General features: G+C 42.5%; 1 protein-coding gene across 2 annotated transcripts; it reads right to left on the bottom strand.

The window, feature by feature from the left end:
* Window positions 1–2,212: 2,212 nt before the first annotated feature.
* Window positions 2,213–14,207, bottom strand: DYNLT4 (dynein light chain Tctex-type 4). 2 transcript variants are annotated; one of them, XM_063427715.1, is made up of 4 exons: window positions 14,187–14,207; window positions 10,689–10,763; window positions 4,030–4,193; window positions 2,213–3,052 (listed from the first exon to the last, which is right to left on the bottom strand). In XM_063427715.1, the coding sequence occupies exon 4, from the start codon at window positions 3,018–3,020 to the stop codon at window positions 2,316–2,318; it is 705 nt and encodes a 234-aa protein (XP_063283785.1). In that variant the 5' UTR covers window positions 3,021–3,052; window positions 4,030–4,193; window positions 10,689–10,763; window positions 14,187–14,207; the 3' UTR covers window positions 2,213–2,315. The 2 variants fall into 2 exon arrangements, with proteins under 2 accessions (XP_063283785.1, XP_063283784.1); XM_063427714.1 differs by lacking the exon at window positions 14,187–14,207 and adding an exon at window positions 13,120–13,357.
* Between the last annotated feature and the right edge of the window lie 561 nt (window positions 14,208–14,768).

Genomic DNA, 14,768 nt, shown 5'->3' with positions numbered 1-14,768 from the left:
AATGTGAATTTTCTGTTTCTGTACTCCAGGCTATACATTCTAAAGTCGGCTCTAGAATGTGCAAAGAGAATGCAAATGTCACTGTCTGATTTAGCACTTCCTTTACCCAGATATCCCACACTAAGCTCCTGAGATAGGGTCTGAGGTCACTGACATCTCACCTTCTTGGCGTGACCTTTTGGAACAGGACTCGATTTGCAAGAAAAAAATTGAATATAAACTACTGAGGCCCCGCAAGCATGTTATCAGAGGGGTTGATTTTATTACAGAAATGTCATTTAGGGGTCTATTTACTAAGCTGAAGTGCAAATTCAATAAAGCACATCTGGAAAGGAGTTGCTGTATTTTCATCTTCCGTGTTTTGTCTTGAAATTTACAATTCACTGGTCTCAACCATTCCTTGTTTAGTGATTAAACTGCTGTCTGTTGCTGCACAGTTTGTTCTCCATGTGTAATGGCAGCATGTCAGACAGTTGCTGCCTGCAATGTTAAAGACCCACGGTTAAGGTTCAGACCACTGTCCTGTTACTTCCTGGTTTGTTTAACTCAGTGGAGAGAAACTCAGGAGCAGAAATTGCCCACAGCCACCTGCCTTGCAAAGACTTCTCATTGAGCTGCATTGGGAAGCCTGTGATTGGACAACCACAAAATCTGGGTGGGGTTAGAAGAGTAGAGCTTGCAAAGGCTGCAGACAAGACCATCTGCATGTTTTACAAGCTGTTTATAGATATGAATGTCTTTATTAGGGATATATCTATCAAGTATCTCTTGTTTTGAGTGGGGGTGTCCCTTCAAGTTTTGAAGTGGCTCGGTTATTGCATTAAATCATAACTATACATCACTAGATTTGCTGCAAACCCACCATATGCCATTTCTTCACTCTGCTCTCAACGCACCTGGAAGTGGCTGATCACTTAACTGATCCTGGTGATTCTATATACAGTTGGTACTGAGAAATACCCTTAAAGCTCAGTTTTTAGTGTTGAGTTGTGCAGCATACAAGAGCCCTGACCACAACACACAACATGTTTATCAGCAGAGGGGGTAAAAATGAAGATTTCAATGTGACACAAACAGACCCAATAGAAAACAGAACTATTCTCTAAAGTGTTTATTTATTTTAAATAAACATCCCCATAATATATTCCTGATAATAGAAGTCTAAATAGTTGTTTAACTCACCTTTTCCCAGTGCCGCGCAGGACTGGTTGCGGCTGGCTCTGCCCCCTTGGCTGAGATTATCAAACTTAATGATTTCAGCCAATCCAATGTGTTCTCATAGGAAAGCATTGGGAGGTGGAGCATGTGCAACAAAACACTGCTGACCAATCAGCATTTCCTCCTAGAGATACATTGAATCAATGCATCTCAATGGATAAAGTTCAGAGTCTCCATGCAGAGGGTGGAGACACTGAAAAAAAAAATGGAAGAAAATTATTGCAATCAGATCAATGGCTTGCTTTGACCAGGGTTATTCACGAAAGGAAGAATTCAAAGTGAATTTCAAACTTAAAGGAACACTACGGTCAGGAATACAAACATGTATTCCTGACCCTATACTGTTAAAATCACTATCTAACCCCCCCCTCTTAAATATAAACTCTTGCCTTTACTCCAGTCTGCTGCTCGCTAGGCCCCTCATCTGCCTCCTAGGCTGACTTCATCAGAAGTGGTGGTCTCCGCCAATCACAATGCATTCCTAAAGCATTGGGTTTGCTAAGACTGCCAAGAAGGCGGGGCAGGGAGTGGAGCCAAACGCCAATGCATCTCTATGAGGAAAGTTCAGTGCCTGCATGCCGAAGGTGGAGACACTAAATGAGTCATACTGTGCAACATTGCCCCAGGAGGCACCTCTAGTAGCCGTCTAAGGAGTGGCCAGTGGAGGTATCCCTAGGCTGTAATGTAAACACTGCAATTTCTTTGAAACAGTGTTTACTGTAAAAAGCCTGAAAATGATTCTACTCACCAGAACAAATACAATAAGCTGTAGTTGTTCTGGTGACTATAGTGTCTCTTTAAGACCAAAGTAGCAGATTTTTCTAGTTCTGCAATTTTTAACATTTAAAATTCACTTTGAATTATCAGTTTAGTGAATGACCATGTGACATTTACGATTGTCATTTCCACAAAATTGCTTAGGGAACATGACAAATTATTTTAACTGTAAAATTGAGATATTCTAATGCAAATACTACAAATAAATCAGGCTGTTTGTTAGGCAGTCCTTTTTTTTTTTTTTTGGTAAAAGCAGTTATCAAGGTCATGAGAGCTTATATCTGTGTGAGTGAAGATCTCGTGTGTGAACTTAAGGACAGTCATTCAAAATAGAATCCGTGGGCCATGGCCACCGCAAACAAAGAGGAATTGGAGTACGTCGCAGAGGCAAAGTTATCGTTCTGTGGGTCCCACAATGTTCGGCTGGAAATCCTCACCCCCTGCTGGCCCATTTGGCCAAGGAAGACACTGCAAACCACCTTGTAGCGTGGAGGACAAATCTCCTTCAGTTTGGTGCGTATGAGATCAGACAGGTTATGAGTCAGTTGGCCACTGGTTGCTGGGCTGTATTTGGTGTCACTAAGGTAGTTGCTTAGAATGTTCTCCAGAACACTTTGTACTTTGCTTGAGTTGAATCTGCAGCCTTGGTCTGGACACATCTTGTAGGTGTTCTCCATCTGAACTTCCTTAATTGGCTGAAATAAGGGCAGTCCTGAGAAACTGACTCGTCCGTACTGAGCCCAGGGTCCCATAGACAGGCGCTTGGAAGGGCCCATGGCGCACATAGAGTTTTTCCGAGTGAACGTATTTGCAATACTGGCAATGGAACTTCTGCGAGAATTAATATTAAGGCGCTCATCAATACTTCTAAGGCGTACGAGAGGTCGTGAGGGCATTTCAATGGATTGAGAGCTCCGGCGGCTTGTAAGAGGAGCTGCCTTTGCCTGCGGTAGGCCTTCTGTGGCCATGTTGGGATTAAATTGAGCCAGGACATCCTCGCATAAACGGGATGGGTTTTCTGCCATCTTATCAGTTTTCTTTGGAAAAAGTGTTCAAACTGCAAAATGACAAAAAATTAAATCTGTTATAACGAATAAATTACACCTTTCTTGAACATTTAATACAAAGCATAAGTGCTATGGAATTTACTGGCGCTATATAAATAATAAAAAGCCTAGACTGTAAGCCATACAAACTGACAATCCAAATAAACTACAAATATGGTGGCTGGGAAGGTGGTATGTGGATATTCGCACAATGCATTGTGGGATGGCTTGCTTAGCATTATGGGAGCCAAATCACTTTTTCTATACAACTGGTGACTTTCCTAGCTTAGTTATGGATTATATATTTATAAATTAACAAACAGGGCTGGATGGGGCAAAATATAGGCCGGGGCATGCGTTTAAAGTGTGGATCACAAAAGTTATTATTTTATATAATCTGCAAGTATGACTATAGTTATAGTCATATGCCCAATCAATGGGGCATTTTTTTTCTTTCTTTAAAGACCACAGAAACCGTCTGTGACGGAGAGCGACGGACCCCCAGACAGTATCACCGTTTGTAACAAAGCCGCCTTTTACTATAAAATAAAACACTCACAGCCATGTGAGCTGGGAATTAAACCTCTATCTTAGTCAGTAATGTCATTCTAACAGCATAGAAGGGATTTTATAAAGGGAGTTGGGATATGTTTATTTGCATCTTATTTAATGTAATGAATCTCAGATTGTGGAAACAATGCATTTAATGAGAGCTACAGAAGAACAGGGCAAATACAATCTGTCATGTCTAACATCACAGCTGTATTCTGATTGGCAGTTGGTGGCTCTATCCATTCCTAATACGTGTAGAAATTATATTAAGTGACCAGAAAATACACAAGCCACAATTACGGTAATATGGGTCTCTTTATTGCTGCTTTATACTCTCTGTAAAAATGGTAAAACTCTGCAGCATATATAGCACATGTTGGAGCTGTATAAATGATGATACTTGTAATAATTATTAATAATCATGATAATCACTTACCCCGTTTTTGAAAAGCCAAATTGTCAGAAAATGGGCACACGAATTATCAAGCCAGTCCAACTATCTGACACAACGAAAAATTGCTCCTCAACCAAAGCAACCCCTCTGCAACAACTCAATGGACGGGGTTGGATCTCTCTTCTTCAGCTGCACGTACAATGGATCTAAAATGGAAAAAGAATCAACATGTAACTGAATTAGAACACGAGAAGGAAGCCGGATTCTGTTAAAATAAAGTCTGCGTACCAGACTGCCCTCTGACGAGTGACCCATTGGGCAATGATTCAGGCATCTTGGCAGCAACGTAGCCCGTTTCCGATAAAGCCAAACTTTTTTATTTTTAAAAAGGGATTCAAATGTTTAAATGTTAAAAATCTGAAATACTTACACTGGAAGATAGTCCTATTTCATTCTCATTCAGCCCAGAGACTTCCCTCCTATATATACCGGGCAAGGATTAGGCTGAGCGATGGGCGTTTCTGCTCAGTAAATTGATTTATAATATATAATACGTATCGGTGGAGTGCTCGCTATAGAAACTATACATGGCTCGCAAGCTAAAACCAGTGATAACATTAGCTTGTTACAAGTTTAAACATGTTTACTGTTTGCAGAGATGCCTCAGTGGCTCAATTGATAATGGACAGGATTCAATAATCCTGAATAATTTACTCTTGGCAACAGTTGGCCCTTCTTCATACTAATAACTTGTTTCAAGAACACTCTGTACTGGCCGCTACTCTATGGGAGAATTACTAGATTCCCATCCACACAATAGGCCCATTAGGAGCTAATCTGCGATAGTGGAAGATAATCCCGTGGTGATTAAGGTTGTATCCTGACAATAAATTCTGCATGAAGTGACCACATATACAGGTTATCCACAACACATTCACTAATGTGAGAATTCTAAGTGCATTTCAAATGCAAGGTCAGAGCAGTCGAACTGAAAGCATAGCTGATTAAAGGACCACTCTAGTGCCAGGAAAACATACTCGTTTTCCTGGCACTAGAGTGCCCTGAGGGTGCCCCCACCCTCAGGGACCCACTCCCGCCGGGCTCTGGGGGGAGGAAGGGGTTAAACTTACCTCTTTCTCCAGCGCCGGGCGGGGAGCTCTACTCCTCCTCCTCTTCTTCCTCGCGACGTCATCGGCTGAATGCGCATGCGCGGCAGGAGCCGCGCTCGCATTCAGCCGGTCGCATAGGAAAGCATTCATAATGCTTTCCTATGGACGCTTGCGTGCTCTCACTGTGATTTTCACAGTGAGAATCACGCAAGCGCCTCTAGCGGCTGTCAGTGAGACAGCCACTAGAGGCTCTGGAGGCCGGCTTAACCCTCAGAATAAACATAGCAGTTTCTCTGAAACTGCTATGTTTATAAAAAAAAGGGTAAAAGCTAGCTGGACCTGGCACCCAGACCACTTCATTAAGCTGAAGTGGTCTGGGTGCCTAGAGTGGTCCTTTAAGAGAACCTTTCCACATCGGCTAGTTTGACCTTAAATTTGAAAATCAATTTTCATTTTAGTGAATAACCCTGTAAATTAGGATTTGTCAGGAATTCAAAGTGAATTTCAAATTTTATGCCACAATAGCTAAACGGAAAACGTAGCTGAATTAGAATTTTTTTTCCAATTTCTGTTTTTGCCTAAAATTACCAAAATTCCGGCCAATGCACGCTATAGATAATAATCCTCTTTTTTTTCTTTTTCCAACATTTCCAAATTTGCTTTGTGAGCACATAGATAAATGCCATCTGTCTGCGCTACAGGGAGGGTGTGACAATTAAAGAGAGGGGAAAAACAAACTGCGGAATTGGGAGAATGTTTATTTACAATAAATATCCTTTATTTTCCTTTCCAGGGGGATTAGTGGAGATATATAATAATGCTTCGCTTTGCAGAACTCTCTCATTCTCTGCTCTTATCGCTCATATCATCGCATGGAACCCCAGCGTTTTCCCTACCTGGTGATCTCCAAACACCAATCCTCAGCCACAAGGAAGGTCGGTCAGACCACTGCAGCAGTTGGGATAAAAAGTAATTGGACAGATCTGACTGGAGTCACCTCACCCTTTATGAATGTAGGAAGGACAATAATATAAATGACAAATTTTAAATAAAAACATTTTAAAAATCCTTAAATGGGGGGGGGGCGAGGCCTGACCTGAATGGCGGCAGGACACGTTCTGCCAGAGCTCCTGGCTTGGCCGTTGACCCTCTTGAATATTTTACCCTTTAGGGCACTTGTCAAGCCAGAATTGCAACCTACTGTTCTCCTGCTGTGGGGCTGCCTACAGTGCCCGGAAAATCAAGCCAAGCCTGCAATCTGCGGGGGGGCACAGTGAGCTCTGGTGCGGACGCTGAACGGGGGAGACGGCCACTCTCCCAGACAGCCAGCTGCCGGACCTATGCTGCAATCTCCTGCTATCCCCCCTCCCTGTCCCCCCCTCCGAACCGGTGGGGGTGATCCCTGTCCACACCTGCGGAGGCTCCTCCACATACCAGCCGCGGCAGTGCCACCCTCAAGTTTGTTACAGCCCGTGCATCGTTAAGATGTCAAGAGCCACGTGCTACCCTCACTTCAGTGACAAAACTAAACCTCATATTTGCTGACTTCTGGACCAGACTACGCCAGTGAATGTTCCCTACACAGCACCACCAGTTTCTGAATGCATTACCCCAGCGGATTCCGCTTCAGACCACGGCAACCTCTACTGGAGCCCAATGGAGTCGACAAGCAGCTTCACTTTCCCTTACAGCGGGAACTGCATCTTGCAACTCCACGGGCCTGGACCTCGGAGGTCCACTCTATGAACATTCCTCGCTGAGAGACCAGCTGAAACACTCCTGGGCATCATGGGTACTGACCCTCTCCCCACAAGAGGAGCTGCATCCTTGGCTCAAACGTGACTGTGCATTACCAATAGAAGGTATAGGATGAGCGGCACCATCTTACAGCCCTTCTATTATATCTCTATTATGCTTGTCTTTATTAGTTTCTTATTTATTTAGTCTAGGTGCTCTGTTGCAGGACTGACACTAAACTTGAGGAGGGGCCCCAGGTGGGCACACGTACGACCAGGCCACTCTGTTTGCTATATATGTGTTATGCTTGTGCATTCTTTTTACCCTGTTCATGGCATTTAATCGTTTTCTAAAAAGTCTGATGTCTCTTACTCATTATGCCATCGGGCAAGTTGTTTACCTTGTTTAATCCGCTTGTCTTACCACACAAAAATAAATAGTGCGTTACCAGCAGGACATACCTGAATAAGCATGGTTACTTCTATTTTCTCTTGATAATATGTCTATGCCTATATTATTCTGTGTGTTCACCTTTTGCAGTACAAAAATAAAGTTTAAAAAAAAAATCCTTAAATGGACACTACAGACACCAAAACAACTTTAGCTCATACACAGTTTTGGTGTGTAGATCATGCCCATGCAGTCTCACTGCTCAATTATCTGCCATTTAGGAGTTACATCACTTTGTTTACGCAGCCATTGCCACACCTCCCAGCATGTGACACGTACAGCCTTCCTAAACACTTCCTGTAAAGAGATATCTAATGTTTACACTTTATTGCAAATTCTGTTTAATTTAGAATTTCTTATCTTCTGCTCTATTAATAGCTTGCTAGACCTTGCAGGAGCCTCCTGTATGTAATTAAAGTTCAATTTACAGAGCAGGAAATACAAACTTTTAAAGTAAATTACATCTCATTGAGAGGAAAACTATTTTTTTTTCATACAAGCTTGTCAGTCACAACCAGGGTTAGTGTGGCTAGAGCTGCACAAACAGAGACAAAAATGATTTAACTCCTAAATGACAGACAACTGAGCATGGGGCATGAGGGCAGGGGCATGATCTATACACCAAAATCACTTGTAAATGTTAAAGTTGTTTTGGTGACTATACTGTCCCTTTAAAATTAAAAAAGATAGTTCTGTATCTTTGGCAGAAATTTAAAGTGACTAATGCCTCATTTCCACTGAGCGGTACGGTTCTGGTCGGTACGGTTTGGTACGCTATTTTGAGTGTTTCCATTATGAAAGTGACCCATACAACAAAAACCAAACCAAACCACACCATGCCTGGGCCCCCTTCAGATGTAGGTCCATAGCAAATGGTATGGTACGGTTAGGGCGGAGCTACTGGCTTCACACCATACAATCCATTGATTGGCGGACAGGAAAACGTCAATGCTCACGACAAATGACACGCTAGGCATTTGGTCTAAACCCCACATGCCTCCTGGCCGTCCGACTTGCAGTGGAAACGCTCACCTGACTAGGCTGGACCATTCAAACCCTTCCGAACCGTACCGACCCGAACCGTACCGCTCGGAGGAAACGAGGCAAACGTTTTGAGTTTTGTCAGCCAGTCCTGGGTCTCTGCTTTGAGTGTGAGCATTGTACATTTCCCACAAATGCTTATTTAACAGACATTATACAAATAAATAGTTGTTCTGTTGTGAGTGCTTTCATTCATGAAAAACAAAGCATGCAGGTAGCTTCATTTATCTGTTTTCACGAATTAAAGTGTTTATGGTCTCTTTCACCCTGTACGGGAATTCATGATAATTGTCGACATGACCGACACATGATTATTTACAAATTGGATTTAAATTAAAAATTACGGTAAGCGTCTACATGTATTGAAAAAATATCTTTAAATTGAATCACTTGGTAAAATTTGTTAGTATTCTTCCACAATGAAACCAGAAGCATTTATTTAAACGTTTCATGAAATATTTACACTGTTAAATTCATTAACATTTTGACCCTTTGAGAGAAAGCTCCTGGGGTAAATCTGAAAGTCTTTTTTATTATTTAATATAAACCATTACACTATTTAATTAATTAAAAATATTAGATTATTCAAGATTTCTCTTGGAAAAGATGAATATTCTACTCATCATTTCACACAAACCTTTAAACTATTAGATAGATTTCTGATTGCTGCGGTAAACATTAAATATTGATCAATATGTATTCAGTTGAGCTAACCAGCCAGTCAACACCGCGCATGCAGCCGAACAGATCTCATTGATAATCAATCCTGCGGCTGATTCGCCACCAGACAAACAAAATGACTTGAGTCACACGGCAATCTGGGGACATCTGTTAAATAATTTAAATTACACTGGAAGCTAAACTGTGCAAATTCCTAAAAGCTTTTATACACTGAACACATTAATTGGATTTAATAAATGTTTAATTGAATGTTATCTTTTACGTAAAATATACTGACATATCTTACACGGGGAAAAGGGGTTTAATTACTAAACAGTGAGGAATTTGCTAAAAGGTGAAATGTGACGTACTGAAAATTGCAAAGTTCAGGTCTAATTTGGTGAACTATAAGCATTCTTAAAGAGTTACTGCAAACACCATGACCACTTTTGTATTCGGAAGTGGTTATGGTGCCTACTGTCAGTATATGCTGCGTTTCATTGTAATCTGTTGTAACTGCACCTCATGCAGTGTCATTGGGGCATCACATTAGCCAGCGCAATAAAGGGGTTTCTAACCGACTAGAGTAAATTCTGTGCAAAATTGGCATCTGTCAATCAGCACGCACAGCATCCTGGGGACAGACAGCTCATGGCGGCATGGCCGCCTTCTCTGTGCTATTCATATCCTCCCCTCGTGCCGTCCGGCTAAGCTAAGGAGGGTGATGTCAGAGGCGGAGAATCAGACGGAGGAGGAGAAAAATGTATTTATTTATTTAAACTTTGACCAACAGTCAGGGTTTCTTTAACCAAAATCCTTACATTTTTCATTTTTGTCTCTATTTGATGAATAAACCCTGAGGATCATCTACTTAAAAGGAGGTTTTAACAGATTCAGTAAGGGTCTGTTAAAAGGAGGAATGGACGTATTTTCTGTAAAATAGAATATACGGGGATGTAACCGTTAATATGAGGGGAAAGTGTGAAGATCCAAAATAGAATACAACTGCCAACATTTTTCTCTTTTTGATTGGAAATCACTCTGTATTGTTTTTGGTTTTTTTAATTATTATTATTATTATTGCCATTTATAAAGCGCCAACAGATTCCGTAGCGCTTTACAATATTTTTCATTTCTTTTTCGATCGGAGAGGCGTAAAAGGCTACACATAGATTTGAGTTTTTTCCGACCTGGATGACAATGTAACAGTCTGTGTGTTGGCTGAATAGTCTGGACAGAATCAATTTAATTATTTACGTATTCTCACACATATTTTCAGCCCCGATGTGCCCTGGCTGGGGTTTAATTCATGGAAATACCTGAAAGGAAAGTACATCAAATACAGCACGTCCATACAGTAAATGTGCCCCCTGTAATCAATTGTGGGGTTGTTCCCCAGCCCACAATTATTCATTTTCACACATATTATTCAATTTGTTTTTTTAGCTCAAGAAAACTCACTGTTAATTATCCATACCCAAGTATCACCTGAGATCTGCAATGTGTGCTAATTAGATGACAATTACAATAAAAAGCTGCTTTCTCTTGTTTGAAGAGCTCCTGGCCCCTTGTTTTAAGAGCTTGCAATCTAGTTGCTTACCCCTATACCATTAACCCCTGAGTAATAACTCTCGAAGAGAGAGTTCCTCATTCCCCTTCCCCAGAAAATGCGTATTGGGGTGGAGGTAGGTATAGGACACTTACCTTTGCAGCACTTGTATGTTCAAGGTGATGTCATCGTCCCACGTGCTCCAGGTGCATTGAAGTACTCCTGGTCACCTGATGAAAAGATCAAATATTCCAAAGTGCTGCATGTGCGCCTGTGCTAATATGCTGCTCAAGCTGCAATACGTGTTAAAATAATTTACAGCGCAGCCTGAGCACATATCGCAAATTATAACATATCGGAATTTATACAAAATAACAGTAATAAGGGGGTGGAGCCTAGCAGCGAACCAGAGCGGCCACACTTTTCCGAGCTCTGCTATAACTTGCCCTAAAAGGCTATATTTCTAAGGCTACTTGGCGAACAAAAGGGCTACCCACCCTGCCCTAAGCACCCACACCACTATGGGTCGAAAAAATAAAAAGCCTAAAGTGGACATAGGCATACCGAGCCGAGACATAGGCGAGATGCTCCGCAACACACAGAAGGCCGCATGGGACAAGATGGCGTCCCTCGAGGAAGGTTCCTCGTACTCATCTGACGACTTTTATGCCGAGCCGGAGGAGGGAGCTGCCCTCAGACTTCGCACGGGTCCCAGAACAAGCAACCCAGAAAATAGAGAACCAGTCACCGCCGCTCAGCTGAAAACAATGCTTGCGGAGCTCCGCACCAACATAGCGGGAGACATGGCCCACTTCCAAAAAGCCATGGAGGGCGCTACAACAAAGATCGCCCAGCTTGAGGTGGCGCGCAGTGCCCATGACTCGAGATTAACCAGGGCTGAGAAGAAGATTGAAGAACTGGAGCAGGCGCAAGGTACCGCCATGAATAAGCTTGACGCTATGGAGGATGTGCGACGAAGGTACAACCTCAAGATCAGAGGTGTGCCGGAGATGCTGGAGACTTCTGACCTGCCACATTTCCTACGGCGATTCTTTGCTGCACTCATCCCTCACAAACAAGCGAAGGCAATTAAGCTCGATGGCGTGTTTCGCTTGCAGAAGCCCACGAGCGCACCGACAACCGCAACGCCAGACCTCATCGTGCGGTTCCAATCACTGCAAGATAAGGCCCTACTCCTCACGGCGGTGAGAGAGAAGTCTTCATTGGACTTTGAAGGAGCAACGCTGCAAATCTTTCCAGATATCACCAGAAACACGTTAGCATGGCGCCGCTCCCTGCGTCCACTTCTGCAGCTCCTGCGAGCAAACAACATCTCCTATCGGTGGGGACACCCAAGAACAGTCCGATTCCAAGCACAAGGAGAAACGTTCCGTGCGGGCACCTCGAAGGAGCTGGAAGAACAACTGGGTAAGCTAGGAATCCTAACCCCAAGCACAACCTCTGGTTCAGGACTAGCTCACCTAAACCCAGCCACAATCCCGGAATTTACACCCCGCACGGCCCAAGCTTCATTGTCGTCCAGAGACTTAACCTGACTCCAAGTCTGAGAATGCCGACAGGGAGACAACCTGGCTGAGAAGGCCTCTCTTTAATATGGGACGTACCCAACTATACCACCGCTGTTACTTTCTACAGTCTAATGTTTATTTTAATTGTTGTTTGTTTGTTTTTTAATTGACCATCACTTATTGACGTGCTTTATTGTTTTTGCCCAGCTACTGAGATACTTTATCTCTATGCTCACTCCTAGACTAGGCTAATCAGAGCTAACCCCCGCTGAGTCATATGACCACACACTACCGGCGACCCCAGCCTTACTGTACCCTACTTAAAATCCCACCCAGATAATCATTTAGCGCCCTGGTCACCGCCAGAAATGCCCCACAGGTACTTTAATTACCCTCCCCCCCTCCCCCAAGAAAACTTAAGCAACTCTCAAACACCCTATGGTGTCACTAACCCTCTATGGGGGATAACACTACATGGTCTGTTTCCCGACACTCACCTCTTTTTAGCTACCCCTGTGTAGCAGACCATATTTTATTTAAGCACACCCAACATGTGTCGCTCGCTTTACTGAGAATGACGGTTTTCTTTGCTGTTGTTGAAATTATGATGCTCCCCTCCGGCTACTATTAAAATGTCTGTTCCAACCGGGCGACGCACATGGGTGCTATACCTTTTATAAGTGTTCCGTATCAAATTATAAAAATGTGCAAGTTCCTCGCTAACCATAACAAAACGATGTAACACCTGTCTTTATATTGTCTATCACCGCTGTTGTGGCGATGTATGCTTTTCTGTTAACCCTGGCACGCAAAAATAAAGAATTAAAAAAAAAAAAAAAAAAAAATAACAGTAATAAAACTCCTAGATAACCCCAGGGGTTTATATCCATCTATTTCTATACTTTATGTTCTAAAACCAGTGAAATAAGTGTTTAATTGCAAGCTCCTCTGTCAGGAAACCTTCATCCACTTGTAATACATTCCACCAGGCTATGGATTGTCCTACTAATGCCATAGATATTATCCAGAAAGGGTTAAACAGTAATAGTTACCTTACCCGGTGTCTAGGCAATATGTTAGCCAGCGATCGTCCTTTTCTGTATCTGAGATTCTGTGCAATTGCGATTTTATAATGTCTCTGACCCGGCAAGCCCAGACTCGTCTTCAAATCCCACACTAAATCGAGCAGATTAATAATTCTCAAAGCCACAGTAAATCATTGCCAGGGTGGGTCTGACCTGTGCCAGTCGACTGTGCAAGGCAGCAGCGGGCATGGTGCCACCACAACTCCAAGGGTCACCTTGGTAACACTCGTCACTTCCTTCTTGGATGCCATCCTTCTTTTGTTTTTCTTTATTGTTATATTTCTTTTTAACATGTTTGGCTCCAGAGAGCCCTGCAAGGAACGTAGATAAAACCTATTCCATTAAACGATGAAGTGGTCTGGGTGCAGCACTCGTGTAATTTTAACCATTCATGGTAAAACACGTGTGTCACGCAGAATCCGCAATATTTACCTGTAATGGTAAAAAAACAAACCTCCAACACCTGTTACACTGATAGCCAATAGATACGCTGGATCTGTTGCAATTACCAAGTAAAACTCGTTGCAGACCATCATTACCAATTTATCATCTGAAATGTACCCGGTGTCAGAGTGAGAGAGTAAAATACTGTAACCATAAATCTTGCCAGTCAATGAACCCAACGGCTGAGCAAAGCTCCAATGCCCATATGAGCACCCATTGTACAGAAAGGATGGGCATACATTAACTCTATATTAATATCAAGGACCAAATACGGAATAGGATACGCTCTACCTCCAGAATAGCCTCATTGCGTCTCGGAACGTTGGGTACAATCCATGAATCCGTTTAGTGTAACGTGAATCGGCCTGGGGGAATATGTAGAAATGTATAGAAGTCATTGTAATTGCTGTAATGACTGCACTTTAATTTGTTTTTCTTTCCGAGCCGCAGTTAAATGTGTAAACTGAACGATGAACGTAGGATTCACCTAATCCAGTAATCAGAGTATTAAGAGCATTTTACACAAAGCTGTATATTAGATACACAGCTCATACTTTGCTCCTAAACCCGAGGAACACAACAGATTAATTATCACCTATAAATCCATAAAACGACGGCGTTAAAACAAACGGCTTATCTTTCTAAAATTCCACTGAAATCTCTCCATCTCAAGCTTTATGTTACCAAACCAGGCGCCCGTGGCCTGCCTGCAAACAAAGGAAAGGCAAACATACTTTAAAGACTCTCACGGAGTTTGAGGTTATATCTCCTCTGTCCCAACTTTATAAATAACCTCAAACTCTCACCTGACCATTTGCTGCTGAATGGCGACAATAAGGTCCGTCTGTGTCCCCAGCAGCCTACAATAAAAGTCCACAACCCACTCGATACAACCCAGGTATGGCCTCGCACCCTCAGCATCGTGGGAGGTTAAATACAAAAACCCTTTCACAGAATTGTTTGTCAGAAAAGAAAGAAAAACGCTAAAATAACACCTGATCAAACGCCACGAGGATTGTTTCCTGAAGAGGGAGTTATTGGGAATTTACAGAGGATTTTAAATATTACATCAACCTGGAAAAACGTCCAATGCGACTACTTTGGCCTAACGTTTTAAATTCACTTTGAATGCCTAATAATACACTCTTATTAGAAACAAATTCACATGCGTGTCTGT

This window comes from Pelobates fuscus, chromosome 7 (assembly GCF_036172605.1).
Source record: "Pelobates fuscus isolate aPelFus1 chromosome 7, aPelFus1.pri, whole genome shotgun sequence".
Taxonomy (NCBI): domain Eukaryota; kingdom Metazoa; phylum Chordata; class Amphibia; order Anura; family Pelobatidae; genus Pelobates; species Pelobates fuscus.
Note: the sequence above shows the minus strand (reverse complement) of the source record. Positions and strands in the feature narration are given on the sequence as shown.

Coding starts and splice junctions, on each gene's coding strand:
- DYNLT4 (XM_063427715.1), bottom strand. CDS start 3,020: ATGGCAGAAAACCCATCCCGTTTATGCGAGGATGTCCTGGCTCAATTT.